The following is a 23,161-nucleotide window of genomic DNA, read 5'->3' on the forward strand; positions in this document are numbered from 1 at the left end:
AGATTTAAAAAAAACAACAACAAAAAAACGTCAATGAATTATTTCTGCTTTCAGCAAGGGAAAAAGCAGTTTAGCCTGTCTAGAGCAGACAAGAAAGGGAGGAAGAGGAGGAAAAACCATCTTTTGCCAGAGCCCGGCTGGGTGTGTCTCCTCGCTCCCCCCGCAGTGGGTCTGTGTTGCTGGCAGGCAGTCCTGCCTGGGAGGGATCTGCCGTCAAAGCCACCCAGGAAAGGAGGCCTGATACGCTAATTAATATTCTGAACTAGTGACCCTTCTTTTTTCTTTCCACCCCTTCCTTTTCTCCGGGCTCTCCAGCCTCTCCCTGCCGCGGATGGCTGCAGCCCCCTCCAGCTGAGTCAGTCCTCCCTCCCCGCAGCATTGCAGCACCTCCGCAGCTCCCTGCGCTCACTCCTGCAGCACCCGCTCCGCTCCCACCGCAGCAGCATGGCCAGCACCGTCTCAGGTAGGACAGACATCTTAGGGGGGGGGGGGGAGTTGGTTTGGGGTCAGCTTGGCATCAATCTGCTTATAAAACCATCGGGTTTGGGGGTTTTTAATCGTTATTCTGAGAGTTTGGGGTGTTTTCGGGTTTTTTTTTTCCGTGCATTTCGGGGGAGTTCTCTGGTGAGGAGGCAGCTGGTATGGCAGCATTGTTCCCCTTCCTCCCCCATACACACACACCCCTCTGATGCAAGATAGCAGGTGGGCTTTTTATTTTAATATGAATACACATGTGATAAACTTTGCCAATTTAAAATATTGCTGCTGTTACATTGTGCCACAAGAAGATGCTGCTGCATGCCAATTAATTATCATTTTTGTACCGTGATACAGCTTCTTTTTTGTCGTTGTTGTTCCCCCCTAAGAAAAATTTGCATGCTGTGTAACTGGATGCAAAGAAATCAGCATCTACATTTTGTTTTGTGAAGATCATGTATTGCCTAAATGGGTAAGAAAGACACGGACAAGAGACTGACAGTAATGCCCTCGAAAATCCCTTCAAACCCAACCAGAATAACCTGGATGGGTTTCTGTGTATTCTCAGGGCTTCCCATCCCCAGTTTTCTTCCGCAGCTCACATTTCTTCCTTAGAAGATGCTACAGGGGAGCGGTCCTCTGATGGCGTTGGGTGAAATCGAATGCTGCAAGGGAAGCCCTTCCTCCCTCCTGCAGCAGCAGCGGGAGTCACGGCGTGGCTGCCCGGGCGCCTGGCACCGGGGTCGGCTTTGCCTGCGGGATGCCAGGCTGCCCTGCGGATGCTGCTTCGGTCCAGCCCTTTCCTAAAGATGCGTCTTTCCCCTTTTAACTGGGAAGGAGGGTTTCAAATGGCTGAAACTGGGAATGTGGGTGAAGGAGGAGAAAAGCCTGAAATGGTACAATGAACAGTGGGTGGGTTTGGAGGGTCTTTTTCTTTTTTTTTTTAAAAAAAAAAAAAGCAAACAAGTTTTCTCTTGAAACGGGTCTGAATTCTGCAGTCCTTGAAGAGGGGCTTGGGTGGGGGAAGCTAAATCCTGAAGGGCTGGGCTGTAGAGCTGAACAGGAGCAGCAGACAAAAAGGAAAAGTGGGGAGTGCTTTGTGCCTCCCAGGCAGGGAACCAGCCCGAAAGAGACCAGGCAACACTTCTAGCTTCTTTCATTGGCCTTTGCCCATGTCTCCTGCTGCGCATTTTCTATTCCTTTCTCATTGTGAAAGCCCAGGAAAGGCAGAGAGGGACAGAGAGATGGGGGGGGAGGGTGGGGGCTGTAAGGGTGCAGCTGATCCCGAGTGGGATTTGCATGCAATTCAAGGTGGTAAAGGAGAATTGAAAAAATGTGTGTCTCTGATAGAAAATCTCCAGCTATTGTATATATTTCTGCAAGTATCCCTGTCTCAATGAATGTGTGCAGCAGTGCACGCTCGGGAGGTCCCACCCATCTGCCTTCCTCTCCTACAGAACAGGATTGGACCTTGTTTGCAGAGTGGGGGTGGGAGGGACGGAGCAGACTTACCAGCCATCTAAACCAAGGTTGCATCGAACTTGAGATGGACGAGGTGGCAGGTGAAGCACGCGTAGGCATAACGTGCATTTTCCACTTGGTGCATTCTCACCCTCCCAACCCACCCCATGCCTATGGCGTATTTAATCTTCCCAAAGACGCAGTTTTACTGTCAAAGGAGGCTTTGGATCATGAAGAAGCATGTGCTTCAGGGAAACCGTGCTTCCTTGGGGCTCAGATCAAGTAGAGAAACAATTATAAGGAATAGAAAGTCATGGAAACCAGCGCTGTGGCGGGAGGAAAGAGAATAGGGCAGTGTTTGCCAAGGGAGGGAGTGGGGCTGAACCTCGCCCATCTGCCTGTGCAGGGAGCAGCTCCCCATCACCTATAGTGCTTATAGCGGGAACGGAGAGTACCTTGGAGTGGCAGGAGGAAAAGGCAAGCAAATCCTTAAATTAAGGAAAGAGTATTGTTTGCTTTCTTCATTATTTTCTTCTTTATCCGCAGCAGCAAGAGCAAATCCGTGCTGAAGGGAGAGCAGCTGCAATTGTCTGCAGCCAATGCCCGGGGGCTTATCCCCCTTGGGACGATTTTCTTGGGTTTGTTTAAACAAACAAATCCCTGGGATGAAAAGAAAAGGGGCTTGCTTCCCCCAGGCCGGCAGTCTTCTCTCTTTTCTCCCTGCCACCTCGGGCGTTTTCTCCTGGCCCTGGTGGTTGTTTTTGGTGCTAGAGCAGCGGAATCGGCGGCACATGCTCAGTGCAGGCTCAGCTGCGGTGCTGGCCCTGCTGCCGGGCAGACCTTGCAGGGGCAGAGCCCTCGCACCTCCTCCCCCCAGCATCTGCACAAGGCTTTGTGCTCTTGCACACCGCAGAAGGGGGGGCTGGGGGGGGCGGGGGTGGTCTGGCTGGGCTCTGCAGGGCTGCGTAACTTTCCCCACCATTTGTAGGCATCTGGGTTGAATAAAGAGGCACGAGATTATGAAATGATGCAGTAAAGTGACAGCCTCCTGGGCTTTTCTCCGACATTAGTGTGGCTGAGAAGGTGGAGCCGAGAGGAGACGCCGGTTTGCCATTCCTGGCCTGGCCTCGCGACTGGGCATGGTAAATGTGCCTCGACAGATTCCGAGGTTCTCCCCTCCTACACAGAAATGTGAGAGTTGTGCGACTGTGTGTTGGTCTGGGTTATCCCCTTTATCCCTTTTCTAGATGGTACTGGTGGACACCATATGGTATTGCCCTGTCCCGACACTTCTGCTGCCCATGCTGGAGAATCAGAGTCCTTTTTATCAAGCTCTCCATCTCTCTGTGTTCTGAAGAAATCACTCTTTTCTTTTTCTTCAGGTGTTGATGGAGTCTATATGGCCTTAGAAATTTATGGTACTTTTATTGGGACTTCTGTTTTACAAGCCAAAAGAATCTATTGTAGGAATTTATATGTATTTGGATACCACTATATCCAAACAAGGAATATAAATCCTTGGAAAATATTTGTTTTTTTCTAAAATATAAATCATATCTTCTTTGATGGCACCATGTAGCCTCTGTGAGGATCCCTTGGATATCTCAGAAAAGCCCTTTCTTGGAACCTATCAATGTTGGTTCAGACCTGGCGAATGTATTGTTGTATCAGATGAACAGAGTCTCCTGCAGAGGAAAAGCTGAGATTTTGTGGTCTGATGTGGCAAGTGGAAGCTGCAGATAAGACCTTTGTGACAGCAGTGTGGGCAGCAGGCTGGAGTGCAACTTCAGGCTTTCTTAGGGTGAACGGGACTGGTGATTCTTGATGACAATACTTGGAGGAACCTGAAGCTCGCTAAAACTTCTGTACCCCTAAATTAACTGGAAACAACATGTCTGGCTAATCCCTCCCAGTTTCCCAACTGACATGGGCTCTATTCTTCCAGCTGTAAACTTACATTTTAAAAAAAAAAAGTCTCCTACCCAGAGGGGAGTTAAACCAGTGGCCAAATCTTTGCCTGGGATTTAGAAATAAAAGAGCTAAAGAGCAATGAAAGACCATGTGTGTGTGCTGTAGCACTTTGACACATCCCAGGTGGTGAAGAGCTGCTCAGCGTATTTCCAGACAATCCTTTTATTGTTTGAAGGTGCCTCTACATGTTTAGTGCCATACTAGAGAATCTTATATTCTCTGAATGTGTTTCTACACATAATACCACTGTATAATGGGCAAGTACAATAATCCTTAGTTAATGCAAAGGAAACCAAGATCCAAAGAGACCAAAAGACTGTCTGTGGTCACACAGCATGTCTGTACCTGACACACTGTGGCATTAGACTCCTGTCTCTGGCTGACTTGTGAACTGCTGCCTTACCTGATCCCCAGCTCCTCTGTAGCTCTTTGTCTCATCCAAACCTGACCACCTGAGCCTATGTTTGCCCCAAATCCACAAAAACTCCAGGACAGCTGCCTCCATTTGGCACTTTCCTCTGCTTTATCAAGCAAGCCAGGCCACGCTTCTCTCCTTCCTGACAGTCAATCACCCACCCAGCCCAGGCTGCCGGGTTTCTGCTACACAGCATGGGCCCTTCTCTCTTGCTGAGCCCCTAGAAGAGGAGATGCCCCTGGTTATTTTCCTGAATTCAGCCCACGTGTTCCGGTGCTCCAGCCTGAGTGATTTGGTGATCCATTGGCTGTGCATAGCACGGGTTGATGTGGCGTTCCTGAGCTGCAAATGAAACCTAGGGGGGAAGGAGCCGGGTGATGGGAAACCGTTCCTGGGTGATGGTTTAGCAGATGTCCGACAGAAGGCAGAACAACCCTTGCATCTGCCTGTTCTCATGGATGATTCCACATGAGCCCACAGTAACTTCTGGGCCTAAAACTCATGGTGAGCAGCTGAGATGGTGTACGGCATCGGTGTGGGCTACAACTGCTGGTCTGAAAAAAAACAACCAAACAAAAAAAAAAACAACAACCAAAAACAAAAACGAAAACAAAAAAACAAACAATCCACTAGTGTTTTCTGGTTGTGTGAGCTCCCCTGCTGACTTGTTTTTGGAATTTGGGGGAGCAAGAAGGTGGAAGGGAGTCAGGCTGAAGTGAAGGCCTGTCCATTATTTTTATGATAGGATTCACAGCAGGTGAGAATATCTAGAGTCTGTTGTACTCTCAAGGCTTTTTGAGGACTATGGTTGCTTTTGTTGTGTCTTTCTGCTGAAGGACTCGGTTCCCAGTCTCTCTAGCTTCTCTGCCTCCTCTTTGTGCTTTGGCTACATCTATAATTGGACTGTTCTCATTTTTTTCATGATATATTATTCTTTATGGAAGCAATTTTTTACTTCTCCAAAGTTATCTTTGCAAACCAAATTGTTTTCTTGTGATAACCTTCCTTTGACCTTGCTGCCAGCCGTAGCACATCCAGTCTCATCCATTTTAATTTGTTGAATTCACATAAATTAGTCTTGCTGTGCCTCTGGTTCATTATGATTGACTGGATCGGTGGTGTGCCTAAATGGCCTCACTCTCTTGCTGGACATCATGTAACACCGAACAAAAAGTCAGGCTGCTCAAACAGTCTTCAGTTTCATTTAACCTGGTTAGGAAGCAGAGAACAGAACTTTTTAATAAATAAATGGGTGAGGGGCCCTGTCCAAGCACATTGTGAGCAGGACGATGGTTTCCATCGCTCGCGCATCGCACCCGTCCCCAGCCGTTCCTCCATCTCCTGTACCGCAGCCGCTCGGGGAGCAGCTGGATGGTGTCTCCGGGGGGTTAACTTGGAGATAAACACTTTCCATGTATAAATGCCGTCTGTAGTGCTGGTGCGAAGCAGCAGGGACATGGAGATGCAGGATGTACCGTGCAGCACTAGAGGGAGCACGGGAAATGAGTCGCTGGAGGGAAAGCGAGCTGAGAGCACCCTGCCCCTCTCGGTGCTTGGTGCTGGAGGGAGCAGCCGGTCCTAATCCTCCTCCCCGCCCCCCCGTCAGCGAGACAAAGCTCTTGTTGCAGCTCGGGGACCAAAGCGATGCTTTGCTATAAAGTCCCTTAGGAATGGAGACTAACTGAGCCTCACTAATTTATACACGTATACAATATTTGCTCAGCGTAAACTGAATTTATTTTTACTAAGTTAGCAGAAGTAAAAAAATCAAATAAATGCTTAAATAAAAAGTTCAGCATTTCCTGTCTAGTTGTTCTTAAAATATGTGTGTTTGTGTGCTGGAAGACAAACAGTCTTTCCTGGAAGGGATTTGTTTGCCACGGCACATTCTGACTAGCCAACTGTCTTATCTCGGTTCAAGAATTTTGTTCACTGGCTTTAAAGTGTCCTCAAAACCGTATATATCTATTGGCAAATATGCGTGCAGGTACTTCTGAAGTAAATTTTAGTGCTGAGGTTTGCAATGCTGACCTTTTACCCTTGTGAGTTTTAAGCACGCCCTTTCTGATGTAGCGGTGGTTGAGACATAGTGTTACTTCAGGAGACCTTGGGTTTGATCTTCATCGGCACGGTCTCCAAAATAGTGACCCGGAGGTTTTAGATCTTATTTTTCTTTACAGAATCAGAGGGTCTACCTCTCCTCCCAGGGTGCTTCTTCTTATTTTAGCCTATAAACAGTGTGTTGGACACGTGTACCATGTATTGTTTGCCACTGAACGCGTGAGGACGAGGGCGTCACTTCGGGATGCTTCTGTGCCCCGCGGGTGTAACCACTGGCTCCGGAGCAGCAGAGGGGAGAATTTCAGGGGTTGATGAATTCCTCGGGGGGGGGGGGGGGCGGATCAGGAGGGTGATTTCTTCAGGGCTCGATCCTTCCCCCCCGCTCTTCACGCCGGAGCCCCCCTCGGCCTTGGCGCTGCTCGGGGTTTTGGGGTGGTGGTGGGGGGGAGGTGTCCCGGCCGTGGTGCTGAAGGGACAGCTCCGGTGGTGCTGAAGGGACAGCTCCGGTGGTGCTGAAGGGACAGCTCCGGTGGTGCTGAACGGACAGCTCCGGGGGGGCCGCGGCCGCGGGGACCCTCCCCGCTACCGGCCCGGGGGTCTCGCTCCGCTCCCGCCCCTCCCGCCGCTCTCCCGCTTCCCCAATATCCCCCCCCCTCCACACCCCCAGCAGCGGGGAGGCGGCGGGGGGGGGGGGGGGGGGGGATCCCCCGGCCCCGCTCCCCCCGGCCCGTGTGCCCGCACGCTGCTCCTGGCCGGTGTCGGGGGTGCAGCTGCAGGCTCCGGCGTCGGGAGAAGGACCCACTGCGCTTCCATAGCTCATCAAAGCACTCAGTGAAGCGGTGGCCTTTTGTCCTCTCCCTCCTTTTCATTTTAATTGACGGAGGTGGGGGGGGGGACACACATGATCAGTTTGCTCCACAGAAGGGACAGCGGGACAGGGAAGGTCCCAGTGGAATGGAGGCAGCTGTAAAATCACTACAACAGCCCTCCTGAAAGGCGGGGACTTCAGCACACGCTTGTCTACACAGTCGTGAAACCGGTACTGGGCAGACCCACTGAAGTTCAAATAATGAACTACAAAGCACTGTGCTCTGTAACAACTGCTAGGAGACAATTAAACGAGTGGGCCAGGGGTGTGGCACATCTGCTTCATGTCTTGGTTTCACCCAGGACCAGACATAATGGTGGAGCAATGACCTTGGTGTGTGGTTTCTTTCTATTAAACGATAATGTCTTGCATTTAATCCAGGGGACCCTCCTCAGGGCTCTCAGCAGCACATTATGAGATCCATTAGTTTACTGCTGCATGCCACGACTTCTAGCACGATACAGCACTCTCAGAGGCTTTCCAAAGACTTTTTTTCATTAAGAACAAAATCAGAGATGTCCTGCTCTGTGGCTGGCACAGCTGGTGTAAACTGTTCCTGTTTGGTTTACATTTAACAGCAGGACTGGGCAGGGTATTAAAATCAGAATGTGGAGCAAACTGGAAAATGTTCAATAAAGATCTGAGCTTCAGGGACTGTTGGTTAGCAAAAGGAGGGTGTTAATTAGGTCAAAGTTCTGTACCTAGGAGGAAAAACAAGTGCCAGCATAAAGTAGATATATGAAACCACTGTTTTCCCACCCAAGTAGCTGTGGGAAGGCAGAGGAGATGATCTGAAAGGTGTTTCTGGTGGCATATGGTGCACAGGATGATTTTTATTCTTTTTTTTGTTCAAAATCGTTCTGCATCTAATGCCTCTCCGTATCACGAAGTTCTGGGGATTTCCCTTTCCTGACCCGGTGGAGAGTCTTGCTATGAAGGTGGCATTGGCAGCCAGGCTGCAGACTCGCCTCTGACCGAAGGTCAGAACGGGAGCTCAGTGAGGAAGGGACAAACCAAGGCCAGAAGCACAAGGACGTGTGGGAGAGCCGAGGCTGGACACCAGAATGCCTGTGCCTGTGGTGGGGGCAGGAGGAAAGGCAGCACGAGGAGGCTCAGGGCAGGTTTGACAGGACACGCAGCCACGGAGACTCTGTCCCCATGTGCCCGGGTGTCCTTTGAGCAGCCAGTCCAGGATGGAGTCTCACAGTGTCCGTGAGACAGCAGCACCCACCGCCGAGCCGTCGGCAGCTGACCGGCGGCGCAGCAGCGATGTGGGGAGGGTTACGCCGCTGTGATAAAGAACTTGACACCCTGACGGACCGCCTCTCTGTTTTCAAGTCATCCTTCTATTCTGAGGTTCTTTGTCAAGCGTGTGCTAACGGTTTGCTGTCTTAAATGTGCTAAACTCCAAAAACACGAGTGTAGATTGCCCCAGAAACGGACGCACTGCAAGCTGTGGGTGCTGCTGTCATTAGGGCAGCACCTGGTGCGCTTGTGATCACTGAGGATGCCGCCGTGCCTCCTCCGGTCGCAGGGATGATAAGCAAACCGGAGGGCTTGCAGGGATTATGGATTTCCCTGTCCTTTGCAGAAGATTGTGGAGGCAGCAGAAGGTTTGGGGGGACAAAAGCTTGGCGGCCAGGTTGGACGGGGATTTGAGCAACCTGGTGTAGTGGAAGGAGTCCCTGCCCATGGTAAGGGGTTGGAACTAGATGGTCTTTAAGGTCCTTTCCACCCCGAACCATTCTCTGATGATTCTATGGTTTACTGTGATTGCAGAGCAGTTTCAGCCTCTGCCTGCGTGGGCCAAGGTGGTGGCAAAATCCACTTACATCCTCCCTTGTCTGCTTCTGCCAGGAAGGAGGTACCTCGGGAAGTCGGGTTGCAGCACTTCCCCCCAACAGCAGCACCCCTGAACTGTTTCTTCACTCCAATGTCCATTTGTTCTCCACATCTTGCCTCTTCACCCTCATGTCAGAAATGCTGAATTGTGAAATATTCCTAATTTGCCAGAGGTTGAGGAGCGTTCCCAGGTGTTGATTGGTGTCATTTTACTTCAGAGTCTGGAAGTGGAGTGGAGAAAAGGTCTGGGCAGCTGTCCCAACGTGGTTAACTACACAGGCTGCAGCGCTTAGGCTCCTTTGGAGGGAAAATCCTGCACAGAAACATAGGCCTCTAGTTGTGGTAAATTCCTACTGTGTATTTTCCCAGGACATTTGCCACTCTGGCAGCTAATTTAGTCTGCTCTAGAGCAGACACCCCCTGGGGACCTTTTGGCAAGGTATGGTGAACTGGAAGAGCTTCTGTAGAGTCTGGTAGCTGCAAATGGGTTTCCTTGTGTCTACTGGCTTCATTTCTCCATGAAAACCAGCTGCCGTTGCCACCAGACTCTCTTCTCATCGCTATTTTGTATTTTTCAGCCTACAAGGAGAAAATGAAGGAGCTGTCTCTGCTCTCCCTCATCTGCTCCTGTTTCCACACCCAGCCCCATCCTAATACCATCTACCAGTACGGAGGTACGTGCCCTGCTCCCACAGAGCTACAGCATCATTTGCCTGACGCTCCCGCGGGAGCTCATCAGCATGCTGGGATGTCCCATCCTGGAGCAGCAATCCATCTCAGCCCGGGGTCTATCTGTTTAGTCTCCTTTCACAGTTTATTTTATTAATGTAAGCCTACATTTCCCCAGAAAAAAAAAACAACTGCTTGCACTGGCTGGCTGCTTCATACAAGGTGTTAACAGCAGTGCGGCCTTTCTGTAATTATGCTGCAAATTTAAATTAATTGCATTGACTTGGGGGGGAGGGGGGGGAGATGAAGCTGATCACTAATCAGGAAATTTTGGGAGATAGAACAAAATCACCCAGGTCAGGACACAGGAACACCGTAACTCCTACGGGAAGACCTCGGTGCCCTCAGGTGAACGCTCTCCTGAGTGTCACAGGTCCACAGAGCCTCTGGGTTTTTTTTCCCCCCCAAAGATATGGAGGTGAAGCAGCTGGATAAGAGGGCATCGGGCCAGAGCTTCGAAGTGATCCTGAAGTCCCCTTCAGATTTATCTCCCGAGAGCCCAATCCTTTCCTCCCCCCCCAAGAAGAAGGACCTGTCCCTGGAGGAGCTGCAGAGGAGGCTGGAGGCTGCAGAAGAGAGGAGGAAGGTAACAAGATGTCCTGTAGAGACCGTGACTTTTCTGTGACAGGTACTAATTGCACCAAACCCTACAATTGGCTTAGCAGGAGCAATCTAAAATGGCTGGAAATAGTGGTTTTACACTTATTATTATATTCCACTACAAATTGTCAGGTGAGACATGGGAGTCATGGAGGGAGGTTCTGCAGCCTGGTTTAGGCAGGTAATTGGACTCCGTCATCATCTTCATCCTCCTGTTCTTAAAACCACACAGTGTGGGCTCCTCTCAGTCCTCCACGTGTGACCTGGCTGTGGGGGCAGTTCTCGCCAGCTAATGCTGCCGGAGATGTAGCAGTTGGTCACGCCCCAAACTTAAAATCCAAACCTAAACACAGCCTTGTGTTTCCAACAGCAGGCTGCGCCACGTTTTATTGTAAGAGCTATATAAAATGCCTTCTGGGGAAAACTTCCTGAAATGGGGAAAACCAGCAGAGTAAAGCAAAGTATAAATGTTGGTGGGTATGAGGGGAGCAAGCTGGAATAATTCAGAGAATGAGGTGACACTCGGAGAGGGGGCTCTGCACCCACAAATGTCACCTCGGTTTTGCTGAGCTGGTGGGTGCAGCGTTGCACCGCCTGCCCGGAGCACCGGACCCAGCAGACATTGCCCCTTAGCAGGAAAAAAGTGGCAAAGCGCCTTCCAAGCAAGAGCGTTACGGGATGGAGAGGGGTGGCGGAGTGGTTTGGAGCAGAGGGGACGATCGGAAAGCCTCCTCGGTGGGCTCACACCTCTCCCGACGCCTTGCCCCGGCAGACCCAGGAGGCTCAGGTGCTGAAGCAGCTGGCGGAGAAGCGGGAACACGAGCGGGAGGTGCTGCACAAGGCGCTGGAGGAGAACAACAACTTCAGCCGCCTGGCCGAGGAGAAGCTCAACTACAAGATGGAGCTGAGCAGGGAGATCCGCGAAGCACATCTCGCCGCTTTGAGGGAGCGGCTCCGCGAGAAGGCGAGTGCGATGCCCCGGGAGAGGGCTGGGTGCTGGTCCCCGTGGCGGGGTTCGGGGTCTTGGTCCCTGCGGGGTCATCCCAGAGCGACGGGTGCAGGGGAGCGGGTGTTTGCGTTGCCGGTGGGAAGCGGGCCGTGGAGCAGCCCCGCGAGCGGCACCAGGAGCGGGGGGATGCGTCCTTCAAGGTCAGTAGAGAAAACATCATCTGGCTGGTCTTGATAAGTGCAAGCTTGGAGGGCCGGGAGCGGGCCCGGCCCACGTCCAGGGGCTGCGGGGCCGAAGGGGAGAGGGAAGAAGAGGGAGCTGTGAATGCGGTCGCTGTAGGTTTGCGTCTCCTCCGGGCTCCCGCAGATGAGACGCTTCGCTCCTTGCAGGTGTAACCCGCTGTCCTCGGGGTGTGTCCGATGGGAACCTGGTCCCATTTGCATTTTTTTTTTTTTTTTTTTTTTTTTGGTCTTGTACAAATCCTGTGTGCGGGAGAGCAGAAAGTGTTACCCTGGTGTCATCTCTCCCATCTTTGCAGGAACTGCACGCAGCTGAAGTTCGCAGGAACAAGGAACAGCGGGAGGAGATCTCTGGATAAAGGGCTTTTCTACACATCTAGCACCTGATTCCTGTTAACAAACCAACCAATCGACCAACCAACACGTTTTATTTTGTTTGTCTAGATGCGACATTCGGTTCTCCATCCCCCCCTCCCCTGGTGTTTGTCCCCCAGCTACACGCTTCTCTATCTCTGCATCCTTAATCGTCAGTACTCATGGAGATTCACAGATCATAGGGACCTCTAAGCAGAATAGCAACTAGTTCACATGAAATAGAGAATCAATCGATCAATGAGTCAATCAAACAGCTTCTTTGGAGGGTTTTGTCCTTTTTTTAAAAAAAAATATTTCTTAAACTGATGTAAAAAAAATAATTAAGATATTAATAAATTCAACCAGCAGTGTCACGGAGATACAGATTTCTTATCCAGGGCTTTTACTCCTCTTGGTATTTGCTCTGAGCCAAATATCAGTTTCAGAATAACGGGAAGTAAGTGATAATTTCTGTGTGTGAAGTGGAATAGGGAACAGCCCCACGTTTGCCAGTGGTAGGAGAGAGGAACGAGAGAGGGATGGGATGGCTCAGGAGTCGCGGCGTGCAGAACCCCCGGTCTCGTGGCTGCATTGGGAGCCAGCCCAGGCAGGCAGTGACCCAGAGTCCTCAGTTTTGGATGATTTTTTGGCAGCCGGTGGGGCAGGAGGTGAGGGTCTCCACCCAGAGCTCAGCGCCGGGTGCCGTGTCGCGGCAAGTCCCCGTCGCGACAGGCACCGCCTGACGCCCTGGTTGGCCGCGGGCTGGGGGAGCCCATAGACTGAGCCACCCTCTCCCCGGAGGAGTTGGGGACCGAGAGGTCTTGGCCGAGCAGCCCGGGAGAACTGCGGATGGCAACGGCATCCCCGGCTCCACGGGAGCCCGGGGAGAGGGCGCCCGGTCTGCGGCCTCTCCAGCCTCGCCACAGCACGAGATGTCACTCCAGTGAGAAAGCAAATCCAATAGAGACAGGGCGCGGTTCCGAAATAGCCTTTTAGTGAACAGAGTAATCATCCTTCCCTCTTTCCAAAGATGGATGTGACTCTTGGGTGCCATCACAGGGCAGATACCGAGACCAGAGGTGGCCGGGTGAGCCCCGGAGCTCTGGCTCGTAGGCAGCGCCCCGGGAGGCAGGGAGGGAACCTCCAGACCCGGGGCTTTGGATGGATGGAGCTAAGCGGGGGGTAAGAGTGAAGAGATGTCCCCATGCTCATTCCTTGTCTAACTTTAGCTTTTCAAGGCCTATTTTTAAGAAAAATTTGCCTCTTGGTGGAGGGAGGGGTGAGCAGAGAACGTGCAAGCGTGGCAGTAACGTCTGATCTAAATGGGTGACTGTCAAAGCCCATGGTCTTCCTCGTCTTCTAGTGTCACGGCTTATGGAGGTGGCCGAGGTCGGGGCTGCCACCCTCCCGCTGAGACCCGCAGACCTGCTCCCCTCGCCCCAGCTCTGCTTCTGCCTTGAAACCCTGAGTGGAGATGTTGCGCCCGAAGAGCAGGGACCGGCCACCTCCCGGCAAGCGCGGCCTCGCAGGACGCGGTGCTGGGATCTCGGCCCCGCAGGAGCAAGGGTTTGCAGAGGAGACGGCGGGAGCTGCTCTCATTTGAGGCAGAAGGTAACGAGAATTCCTCTCTGTCCAGTGCTTAGAGATTACTGGGTTGTTATTTTTCTAACAGACCGGTGCGGTGTGTCAGGCGCAGGGTGCCTGGGGGGGGGGGTATTTACACCAGGGCACCGCTCTCCTCCTCCTCGCAATGGCCCCTCCGTCCTGGCTGCCCTCTCAGACCCCAGAATAAACCAAAGGGGCATCCAAGGCACCGAACCATCTCATTATTCCTAACTGGTGTCCTCCGCACGCTGTGCCTCCCGAAGAGCCATTCCGGGGGTGGGATGAGGGGCTCCTGAGCTGGGATTTGCAGGATCTTTGGGGAATAATTTAAGGACCCAAGGGGTGTGGATGTAGGCAGAGGCACAGCCCAGGCCGGGGCTCCCCGGGGACCCCGCTCTGCACGGCGATGGCAGGCAGCGACCAGGAGCTAGGGAGGATGAGGAGTTTGCAGGGGAACAACGAGAGGCGATAACCCTTGCCTCTCCTCCCCTCTGAAAATGATATCATCACCGAGTCTTGTCAGAAGCTGAAGTTTTCTGTCTGCCCTGTACTTTAATTAGGTACAGAATTGATTACGGCCTGGGGTGAGCATCAGGCAGTCACAGAAACCCCCCAGAAAGCCAAAGAGCAGCAGCTGCTGGCGATCAAATCCTAGGGCTCTTTGCTAATCCCCCCAAAAGCCCCAGCTGGATTCGGGAGGGATCCCTCCATGGCCACAGTTTGATGTCAGGGGACTCTGCTCCTAAAAGGAAGGGCTACTTTACTCCCAGACCCCTCCGCCTGGGCCGGGGGGGGAGGGCAGGACTGTTAGAAAGCCCCAGCGCTGTCAGTGACATAAAAAAAATAAGATTTAGGGCAAAGAGGAAAAAGGGAAGGAAACTGAGGGTTGAATTTCTTAACAGTAGCTAATGATCAGTTTATAGTAGCAGCTGTCTTAGATAAGCATCTGTGTAGAGCGCGGCATCACCGCCAGCATCACCTCATTCATATAGTGACGAGAAATTTTAAAAAGTTTAAAAAAAAAAAAAATTTAAAAGTAATTTAAACGAAATGTTTGTGTGTAAGAAATGGTTGAAACTGTCAAATGTCTGTGTCCCACGTTGGTGGGATCTGAGAAGGTATCTGCGAGATATTAACCCTGTCCTACTCTCTGTGGTGCTGAGTGTTTGCTTGGTGTGTAATTCTGACCTGGAGCTTGTTGTAAATACTGTTTTTAGTACTATGATTATTATGATTATTATTATCAGAAATGTCGTACTCATGAGCAGGAGTTTAAAACAAGAGAAACGACCATTTTCGCTCCCTCCTTGGGGCTCAGAAGGAGTCGGAGGCAGGCCGGGTGAAGGCAGGGGGGGATGGCAGGGCGGGATGCCAGCCCAGAGAGCAGCTGGAAAATCACAAAGTCGGGAGCTGGAGGCAGCTGAGTCCTGCGGGCAGGGCGGTGAGAGCGGGGACGGGCTGCTCCTCGTGCTGGGGAGGGCAAGGAAGGGCCGAGAGCTCTACTAGAGGTGATGCTTCAATTCTGGCACCTATAATTTAGTGTTAATCCAAACCTCCTCGTGTGAGGGGGGTCCAGGCTGTTCCCCGCAGCCCCGGGGGAAGCCGGAGGAGCCGCGAGGTTTGGCATGTGCCGGAGGAGGAGCGGTTGGTGGCAGGTTGTGCTGGGTAGAACTGTCCTCCCCAAACAGCTACCGAGTCCCTGGACTCGGTTCCTGCCTGGATCCGCCTTTGTGCTGCCAGCTTAGGGCCCGTGCTTGCTCTCCTCCAACTCCTTGGAGGCCAGCCTGGATCTCAGGTGGGGACTTATTCCCGCAATAGCTTTGCCTGGCAAAAAAAATCCCACGGGAAACGCGCAGGAGAGTGGCCTGGCACCAGTGCTCATGCAGGTGTGAGCGCTGGGAAACTCATTTTTCTCACCTCGGTCGGGTCGGCGCTGTGAGGGACAGTGGTCGTGGCTGGAAAAGGTGTTACTGCAGGGTAAGCTCCTGCGCCAGAGGAGCAGGGATGTGCAGGGAGAGTTTTTTGCATCGGTAGCATCAGGTAACGGCTGCCGAGACGCGTTGTGCCGAGGGAACGGCCTCGTCCGTGGGGCCAGATGCTTTAGGTGCAGCGGAGCGATGGTTGCCCGGCGCGGATGAATGTAACAGGGATGTTCGGGAGCTTGACATTTGTCCAGTGCCACTGGACGCTATCAGGGAAATGTGTGATTGCTTTGGCTGCGTGCACCAGCTCCCGCGGTTTCGGCTGGATGAGGGGTGTCCACCCACCCACCCACCCACCCACCGCGCCGGCCCGGTCCGGGATCGCGGTTGTTTCATGCCTTTCCATCTCCCAGGGTTGCTAATGGTGGTGTGCAGCAGCATACTTCATGCCTCAATTGAGACTAATTAAGTATCCTCATTAACATCCTTACCATCCCAGCCTCCCTCATTCCCGGACCGTTCCCACGTACCGCGGTTGCGGACACGGCATGCAACCCCCCCAATTCCCGGGACCACCTTCTTTGTGGTGGGGCTTGAGGTTCTTCACTGATTCCCCTAGATGTTTATGACTCGAGCTTTGTAACCACAGCTAGCAGCCCCATTTTTGCAGCACCAAACGAAACACGAGACTTTGTGCCTGGGAGGGAGAGCATCCTCGAGGCGGCTGGCAGCATCCCTGCCCGCACCACGACCGTTTGCAGTTGTGTGAGGGAGGAAAGACTAGGTGGTGACAATTTATGGTGTGCATGCATGCACCTTCGAAAGAGCTCTCCTGGAGAAGGGCCTCTGATTCGAGCAAGACAGAGAAGCCGAGGCTTAAATGAGTTCCCAGCTGGCACCGACAGCCGGGCGATGAGTGAAGCGGCACCAGAGCCGGGACAACTGGTCTCGTATCCCAAATTAAAGCTCTGCACTCACCTTATCCCTTACAGCAAAGAGCTCAGCTCTGTCCGTAAATGGGTGCTTTCAAGGATGCTGGCCCCTCAGACTGCTTCTAGACTGAGCCTATTCCTTGTCTTATTATTTCTGAGTCATTCAAAAATCTTGCTCTAACCCAGACGTGGGGTTACCTTTGAGTTGACCTTCCAGGATGGTGACAGTTCACGATTGCATGCATCCTACCTCAGGGGTAGGTCGGTATTGCTGCTCCTTTTAAACTGTAAACTTCAGCTTGCTTGCTTTTGCTTAGCCCGGTGTGACTCTCTGGCCCTGGCTCTGCAAAGCCCGTCTCCTGGGGTTCGTTTAATTCCCTCCCGCTGCATTACTTTCCTCCCTCGCAGTGGCTGTGCACTTGGCTGTGCACACACGCACAGAAACGCATACGTGGAAACAATATATGCACATACACTCTTACGCCACTTGAAATGAGTCAGGGAATGGCTGTTTACGGTGCTAGAGATTTCTTACTCTCCATGCTAGGGATGAGATGACATAGTAAGACCAATAAACTCCACCTTTGTAGTCAGTTGTCTTTAAGTAAAGCAGAAGAGGGGCACTGGCCAACGCCCACGTTGGGGTGCTCCGTGGTCCCCGGGGCGCGGGGACGGTGGGACCTGAGCACGGGGGGCAGCCGGGCATCCCAGCCTCAGCATCCCCTGTGCCTCAGTTTCCCTCCCTCTCCGTGACAAGGGGCCGCCGGAGAGCCAACGCATCCGCGTCTCGCAAGTGCTCTGAAAATGGCAAGTACCAAAGTACCGAGTCGCGGTACGCAACTGTCCACCCCGGGGGGAATAAACTGGCCCAGGGCTGCAGGCAGAGGTTTGGAAGATGACTGCGTGGCCGCGGGGCTGGGCCGTAACCCCAGGGCTCAGCACCCCGGCTGCCTTCCCGGGCAGGATTCGCTCCTCCTGCCGCAGCCTGGGCCACCTTTGCTCGTGCCGGCTGGGCAACCGGGTGAGGAGCTGGCGCGGTGTCATGGAAGGACTTTCCATCACTAACAGAGCCTTGCCCGGTTCCCTTCGGTCTACCGCGTGCATTTCATTGTCAACTTGAGGTTGTTGTTGTGCAAAAGAAGTGATTATGAAAAAAAATAAAAAAATAAAAAAAATAAATAAACTTGGTATGAAACCATACGTGTCCGTCTCTCTCCATAAATGGATTGGTTTAGTTCTGAGGCTTCTTTTTGTATTGTGAGAATGCTAATAAAATGCGTTAAATGGAAAATTAACCTAAAGATTTAACAAAATAGACTTTAAGCATTTGTATGCTAAAGGAGAGTACTTTGCACCCAACATAAAAGGAGCAGAGACCCTCAGTTTATTGCCATTCTCAGAGGAAAAAAATAATAAAACGTTTGAATGAGGGTATTGCTGACATCCTTTGTGGCTGGAAGGGTGAGGGTATGCAAAGCTTTATGGAGGAAGATTGAAAAAGATACAGGACAATTATGAATACAATAAACTCAGTTCTGGAAAACAAGTGAGTTTCTTTTTTAAAAGAAATCCAGTGCTTGCTTAATGAGCTTTTCCTGAGAAACGATCCAGCCCGGGCTGGACATGGGGGCGGGGAGCGGGGCCACGGTTCCCAAGGCGAGCGGACCCAAACCTGGGAGACCCTGCACGGCCAACACTCCAGATCACATCCCTGGGGCCAGACACACAAAAATGCCCCAAAAGCTGCAACTGAAAAGAGGGAGGTTTGTACTGCGTGGGCACAGGCGAGGGGAAGGTGCCTGGCTGCTTCCCCAGCTGCGGTGGGAAGGATCCCCCACCTTGGTGTCCCAAAAGCTAAACCCGGGGGATGGCAGGAGGTGATAAATTATAATTCCCAAGAGCGGGGAGGACAGTGCTGGGGCCGTCGCCTCACCGGCGGCCGAGCAGCCTGTGCCCGATGCTGGTCTCATTGTGTGCGCAGGACGCTGCCGCCCGCACAAACAGGAACTCTATTTTTGCAGCGTGACCTTCCTGATTTTAGAGATAACGACCTAATGGCAAATGCAGCACTGCTCGCTTTTCTTCCGAGGTTTGCTATAGACCACGAACCCAGGCTCTTAAAAAAAAGTGGATGTAGTAAAGTAAGCCTCTGCGTTTGTCTTCAGAAAAAAGTCGCGGTGCCTCGGTGCCACAAAATTCAAGATAAATAAGAGACCAAGCGTGATCACCCTCTAACTAGTGAATTCAAGTCAAATCCTTCATCCTCTTGTGATCTGAAAGGGAAAAGTGCAGAGGAATGGGATGGATTGGGGAGAGGGGGGACGGGAGGAGCAGCAGATGTCAGCCCGCGGGGCTGAGCACTTGCAGGCAGCACCGAGAGGGTTTACGGACACGATACTGAAGTCTTGGACCGGATTGTAGCACCCACCAAACTGCTTCTTCAAAGATCAAAAACAGGCCAAGAAAGCAAAATATCTAAGTATCTCTTGGAAGGATCCCTACAAAGTGCTCGAGCTGTGTCTGAGCAAGAAGGGGCGAGTGACTCGGGCAAGGTAAATGTAAAAACACATTGGGGCAGGCAAAAAAAAAAAAAAAAAATTTTGCAGAGTAATTTGCTACAGGTTCGAAAGAAAACAGGCTGTCCCCCTCTCAGCAACCCCGCTGGCACTAAGGCTGAGAGGAGCCCGCATGGCAGGGAGCAGATAAAGTCCCAGAAGGCGAATTGCCCCGTGTTGGGGTGCTGGGGAGGAGCCCTGGGGGGGTTTCCCAGCACCTGGAGTCTGAGCAAAAACCAAGGGTTCGCTTTCCAAGAGGCTACAGGCTGCTGGGAAAACTGGAGCAGGGCAGCAGGGCTGTGGGTTTGAAACCTTCTTCCCATCTTTATGCCACTGGGTGCCGCAGGGAGCTGGTTATGGTGGCAAAGGGACCTTTTATCTGCCCCGTCCAGCCCCACTCAGGTCCCAAGGACACAGCTGGGGCTGGTCCCCCGGGGAGCTGCTGACAGCGACGTTGGCAGAAATATAAACAGGCTTCCATGGAGAAGGGTGTCACCATTTCTAGCGGGTGAACGTTGCCGGTTACCGTTGGTTATCTGGGTGAAGGAAAAGAAATAGAATTCCTTGTGAAATACCGCTTTAATGAGCGTTAGCTCAGGTAAAGCGAACATGAGGGAAACGGAGCTGGCAGCTGGTAATCGGGCAGGGTTGGTTTGGATGGGGAGGATGGAAAAAGAAGAGCCTTGGGAAAAACAGGCATTAAATAAGTCACTACCAATCTATCAGACAGGTTCAGCAGAAATACGTGTGTAAAATACGGCTAAGCAGACCAAACACGCATGTGGCACTGGCGGGCCAGCCACACCGCTTCATGCAAGGCAGAAAAAGCCACTCGCCAAGTAGGTGCGAAAAGCCGACAGAACTAAAACACATCCAGAGCGTTTCAAAAAAAGAGACGCACGACTTTTCAGGCCTCTGGTCCGGCTCTTCCTTTTTGAGATCACGTTAAACCACCCACTTGCAGAAAAAGCACGATGTGGTAAGATTGTGTGAAAAGTCCTGCCCGAGAAATCACCGCACGCCTTTCGAACCCCAGCCCCCCCCCCGCCCCCCCCCCGGGCACAGCTTGCAGGGTAAACCCGGAAACGGCAGAAATTACACCAAAACCCGAGAGCTCGAGTTGGCTGGGGGGAAACCAGTCGCAGCGCGATATTCCGGGCCGAAACGCAGCAGCTCGGGGACGGCTCCTGCAACGGGCGGGAAATCCCGCAGCCCCGCTCCAACAGCAGCGCTGCGGCGTCGGCACGCTGCCCGAGCACGGCGCACCCCCCACAGCCCCCCCACTTTCCAGGGACGGCAGCGCTTGCCAGTTGCTGCACGGGGGCTTTGCAAAGCTCGGGGTGGGGGGCTCGCAGGTGTCGTGGGGAGGAGGGAGGCGTCCACCGTTGACGGAGCGAAGCCGCAGAGCGCTCCTGAGCGGGTGTGAAAAACCGTCGCTGGATCTCAACGCCTGCACACACACACACACGGCTACTTTCTCTTCCAGGTGCAAAACACACATTTCTATCTCCTCTGTTATAATTAATTGCTGATAAGGATGATAAAAAGAGGCCTCGGAGAACTTATCTGTTTATTTTTTATTGGGCCTTTTGAATGGCTGTGGAGCTCTTGCAGGGAGTCAGAGGCATGCGGGGAATCAGAAAGCAGCTCTCCCTTGGGGCCAGTCTGGGCGCTGGGAGGTCACTGGTGCCACCCTGATGCCACCTCGACGCCTTCTCTGAACCCCCAGAGCCCCCAGCGCAGCACGGCCCCGAGCGGAGTTTGGGTGAAAAGGAGCACAGACCCCTGGGGCTGCGTGCGGGACCCCCCAAAATGCCATGGGGAGGGGTAGGCGCCGTGCCCCCCAAGGCACCCGAAGTTCCCCAGGTCCCCAGCCAAGAGGTGCACAAGGGCGGCTCTGCACCCCGAAACCCAGCACACACCTCCCACGGGGAGGGAGGGAAGAAATAAAACACCCAGCACCCCCACTGCACTCGGGCTCAGGTGCACCCACAGCTCTGGGGGGGGGGGGGTGCAGGGGTCACGCACCCAAGGGACATACGTGTGCCTAGTGCAGCCATGCCCAGGCTGGGGGACACGCAGGGGACCCAGGCATGTTTGGGGGCCCAGGGAGCACCCCAGGCAGTGGGTGTATGGAGTGGGAGGGGGGGTCACGCATGAACCCCAGAATGCAGGGGGGGGATCCAAGGGGGGCAGGCAGAGCCCTGGTGGGGGGGGACGGGACATGCAGAAACATGGCGGGGCATCATGCAGGGCCCAGGGGGACACATACATACACACAGAGACATGGGGGGACACGCAGAAACACGGGGGGCACGAGGGGCCGGGAACACGCAGAGACACGGGGGGGACGAGTATGCAGGGCCCGGGAGAGCGGGGGGGGGGGGCACGCAAAACCACGGGGGACACGCAGAGACACGGGGGGCAGGGGGCACACTGAAACACGGGGGGGCATGCAGGACTAAGGGGGGGGGGGGGGTGAGGGACACGCAGCGTCACGGGGGGCACCCAGAAACACGGGGGACACGCAGAGATACAGAGGGGTGATCATGCAGAGTCCGGGGAGGGGGGGGGGGCGGGGGGAACGCAGAGACACGGGGGGCACACAGAGATATGGGGGGGCTCGTGCAGGGCCCGGGGGGCACGCAGAGACACGGGGGATATGCAAGACCAAGGGGGGTTGGGGGGGGGACATGCAGAGACATGGGGGAACACCCAAGACCCGGGGGATCCCCGCCACGGACGCCGCCGCCTCAGCGACCAGGCCCACGCGCGGGCTAACCCCGGGCGGCGCGCGCCCGTGCCCCCCGCCCGCCCATGCCCGCGCGCAGGCGCGCTGCACCGGCCCGGCACCTATTTCACAGGCGGCTCGGGCCGCGGGCGCCCCCGCGAAATAAGTCCCTGGGAGCCGGGCCCGGCCCTTGCGCCTGCGCGGGGGGGGCCCGAGAGCCGCGCGCCGCGGAGCCCCGCTACCCCCCCCCCCCCCTTCCCTTTCCCCAACCTTCCCCCCCCACCCCCCCTTTACCTCTTCCCCCCCCCCTCTCCCACCCCCCCCCCCCCACCCTGCCTCCCTTCCCTCCCCGCACCCACCGCCCAGCCCAGCCGGAGCGGCCGCCACCGGAGCCGGGAGCGGGGCAGCGGGACCCCGGCCTGAGGTAAGCGCCGGGCCCGGCGTCACGGGGGCCTCCGCACGCGCCGTCCGGCCGGCGGGTCCCTGCGGAGCGTCAGGACGTTACGGCAGCGGCAGGAGACGGCGGCAGCGCCCGGCCCCGCGCCCCCCTCCCCCTTCTCCTCCTCCTCCTCCTCCTCCTCCTCCTCCTCCTCCTCCCTCCCGCGCACCCGGCGTTGCCAGCGTGAGCGCGCCCACGCACCCCCCCCCCACACCCCCCCCCCTCGCCTTCTCCTTCCCACCCCCCCCCCCCCCCCCCACCTTCCCGCGCCCGGCGCCGCCGGCGGGAGCGCGCGCGCCGCCGCGGGTGGGGTGAGGGGGGCACCCACCCTCAGCCGCCCCCCCCCATGAACCCCTTATCCGAGCACCCCCCTCTTTGCAGCTCCCCCCCCCCCCACCCGTGCCTCCTCTGTACAGCCTCCCTCCCCGTCTGCGCAGCCACGACCCCCCCCCCGTGCACCCCCTCTCCCTGCACCCCTGTACTGCACACCGTGTCTGTGTCCCCCCGCGTTTATTCGCCTTTCTGCACCCCCGTGCACCCCCCCCCCCACGCCCCCCCACCCCATGGACCCCCTTTTCCTTTCTACCCCCATGCACTGTGAGAACCCAGCTCTGTGCCCCCCTCCCCTGACAGCGCACCCCAAAAATCTCTCCTTCCTCTGACTGGTGCAATGACTTTTTTTTTTTGGCTTCTTTGTTTTTTTTTTTTCCTTTTTTTTTTGGCTTTTTTTTTTTTTTGGCTTTTTTTTTTTTTTTTTTTGGCTTTTTTCTCCCACGTCACCCCAATTCTTTCCTGCAGCCACTGAAGCTTTTACTCGGTGCCACTTGAGCTGCGCCGGGAAGGAAATGCACGGGTGCACCCAGCCCTGGTAGAGTTGGGGTGCTCCCTGGCAGCCACCCCACCCCCCCCCACCGCACCCCACTGCTGATCTTTTCTTGTGTTTTCAGCCCAGTTTTATTCCACCCCACGCTGATTTCTCCCCAAATGTGTCTGAGCAACACACGCTCCGAG

The 23,161-nt window shown here is 54.2% G+C and overlaps 2 protein-coding genes and 1 long non-coding RNA gene across 5 annotated transcripts in view; 2 read left to right on the plus strand and 1 right to left on the minus strand.

Moving 5' to 3' along the window:
- On the plus strand, nucleotides 1–17,968 carry STMN3 (stathmin 3). The gene is made up of 5 exons (XM_033001182.2): nucleotides 1–463; nucleotides 9,674–9,769; nucleotides 10,235–10,410; nucleotides 11,197–11,388; nucleotides 11,912–17,968. The coding sequence occupies exons 1-5, from the start codon at nucleotides 445–447 to the stop codon at nucleotides 11,969–11,971; spliced, it is 543 nt and encodes a 180-aa protein (XP_032857073.1). The 5' UTR covers nucleotides 1–444; the 3' UTR covers nucleotides 11,972–17,968.
- Nucleotides 17,578–22,152, minus strand: LOC122154181. Its single transcript, XR_006166108.1, has 2 exons — nucleotides 22,071–22,152; nucleotides 17,578–19,516 (listed from the first exon to the last, which is right to left on the minus strand). It is a non-coding gene; the product is annotated as an uncharacterized LOC122154181 (long non-coding RNA).
- GMEB2 (glucocorticoid modulatory element binding protein 2) overlaps nucleotides 22,007–23,161 on the plus strand; it is a 17,836-nt gene continuing 16,681 nt past the window's right edge. For all 3 annotated transcript variants that reach the window (XM_042801220.1, XM_042801222.1, XM_042801221.1), the window contains exon 1: nucleotides 22,007–22,135. The gene's annotated coding sequence lies outside the window, so the exon portion shown is untranslated. The remainder of the gene's footprint in view (nucleotides 22,136–23,161) is intronic.

This window comes from Tyto alba, unplaced genomic scaffold, assembly GCF_018691265.1.
Source record: "Tyto alba isolate M040663 unplaced genomic scaffold, T.alba_DEE_v4.0 Super-Scaffold_33, whole genome shotgun sequence".
NCBI lineage: Eukaryota > Metazoa > Chordata > Aves > Strigiformes > Tytonidae > Tyto > Tyto alba.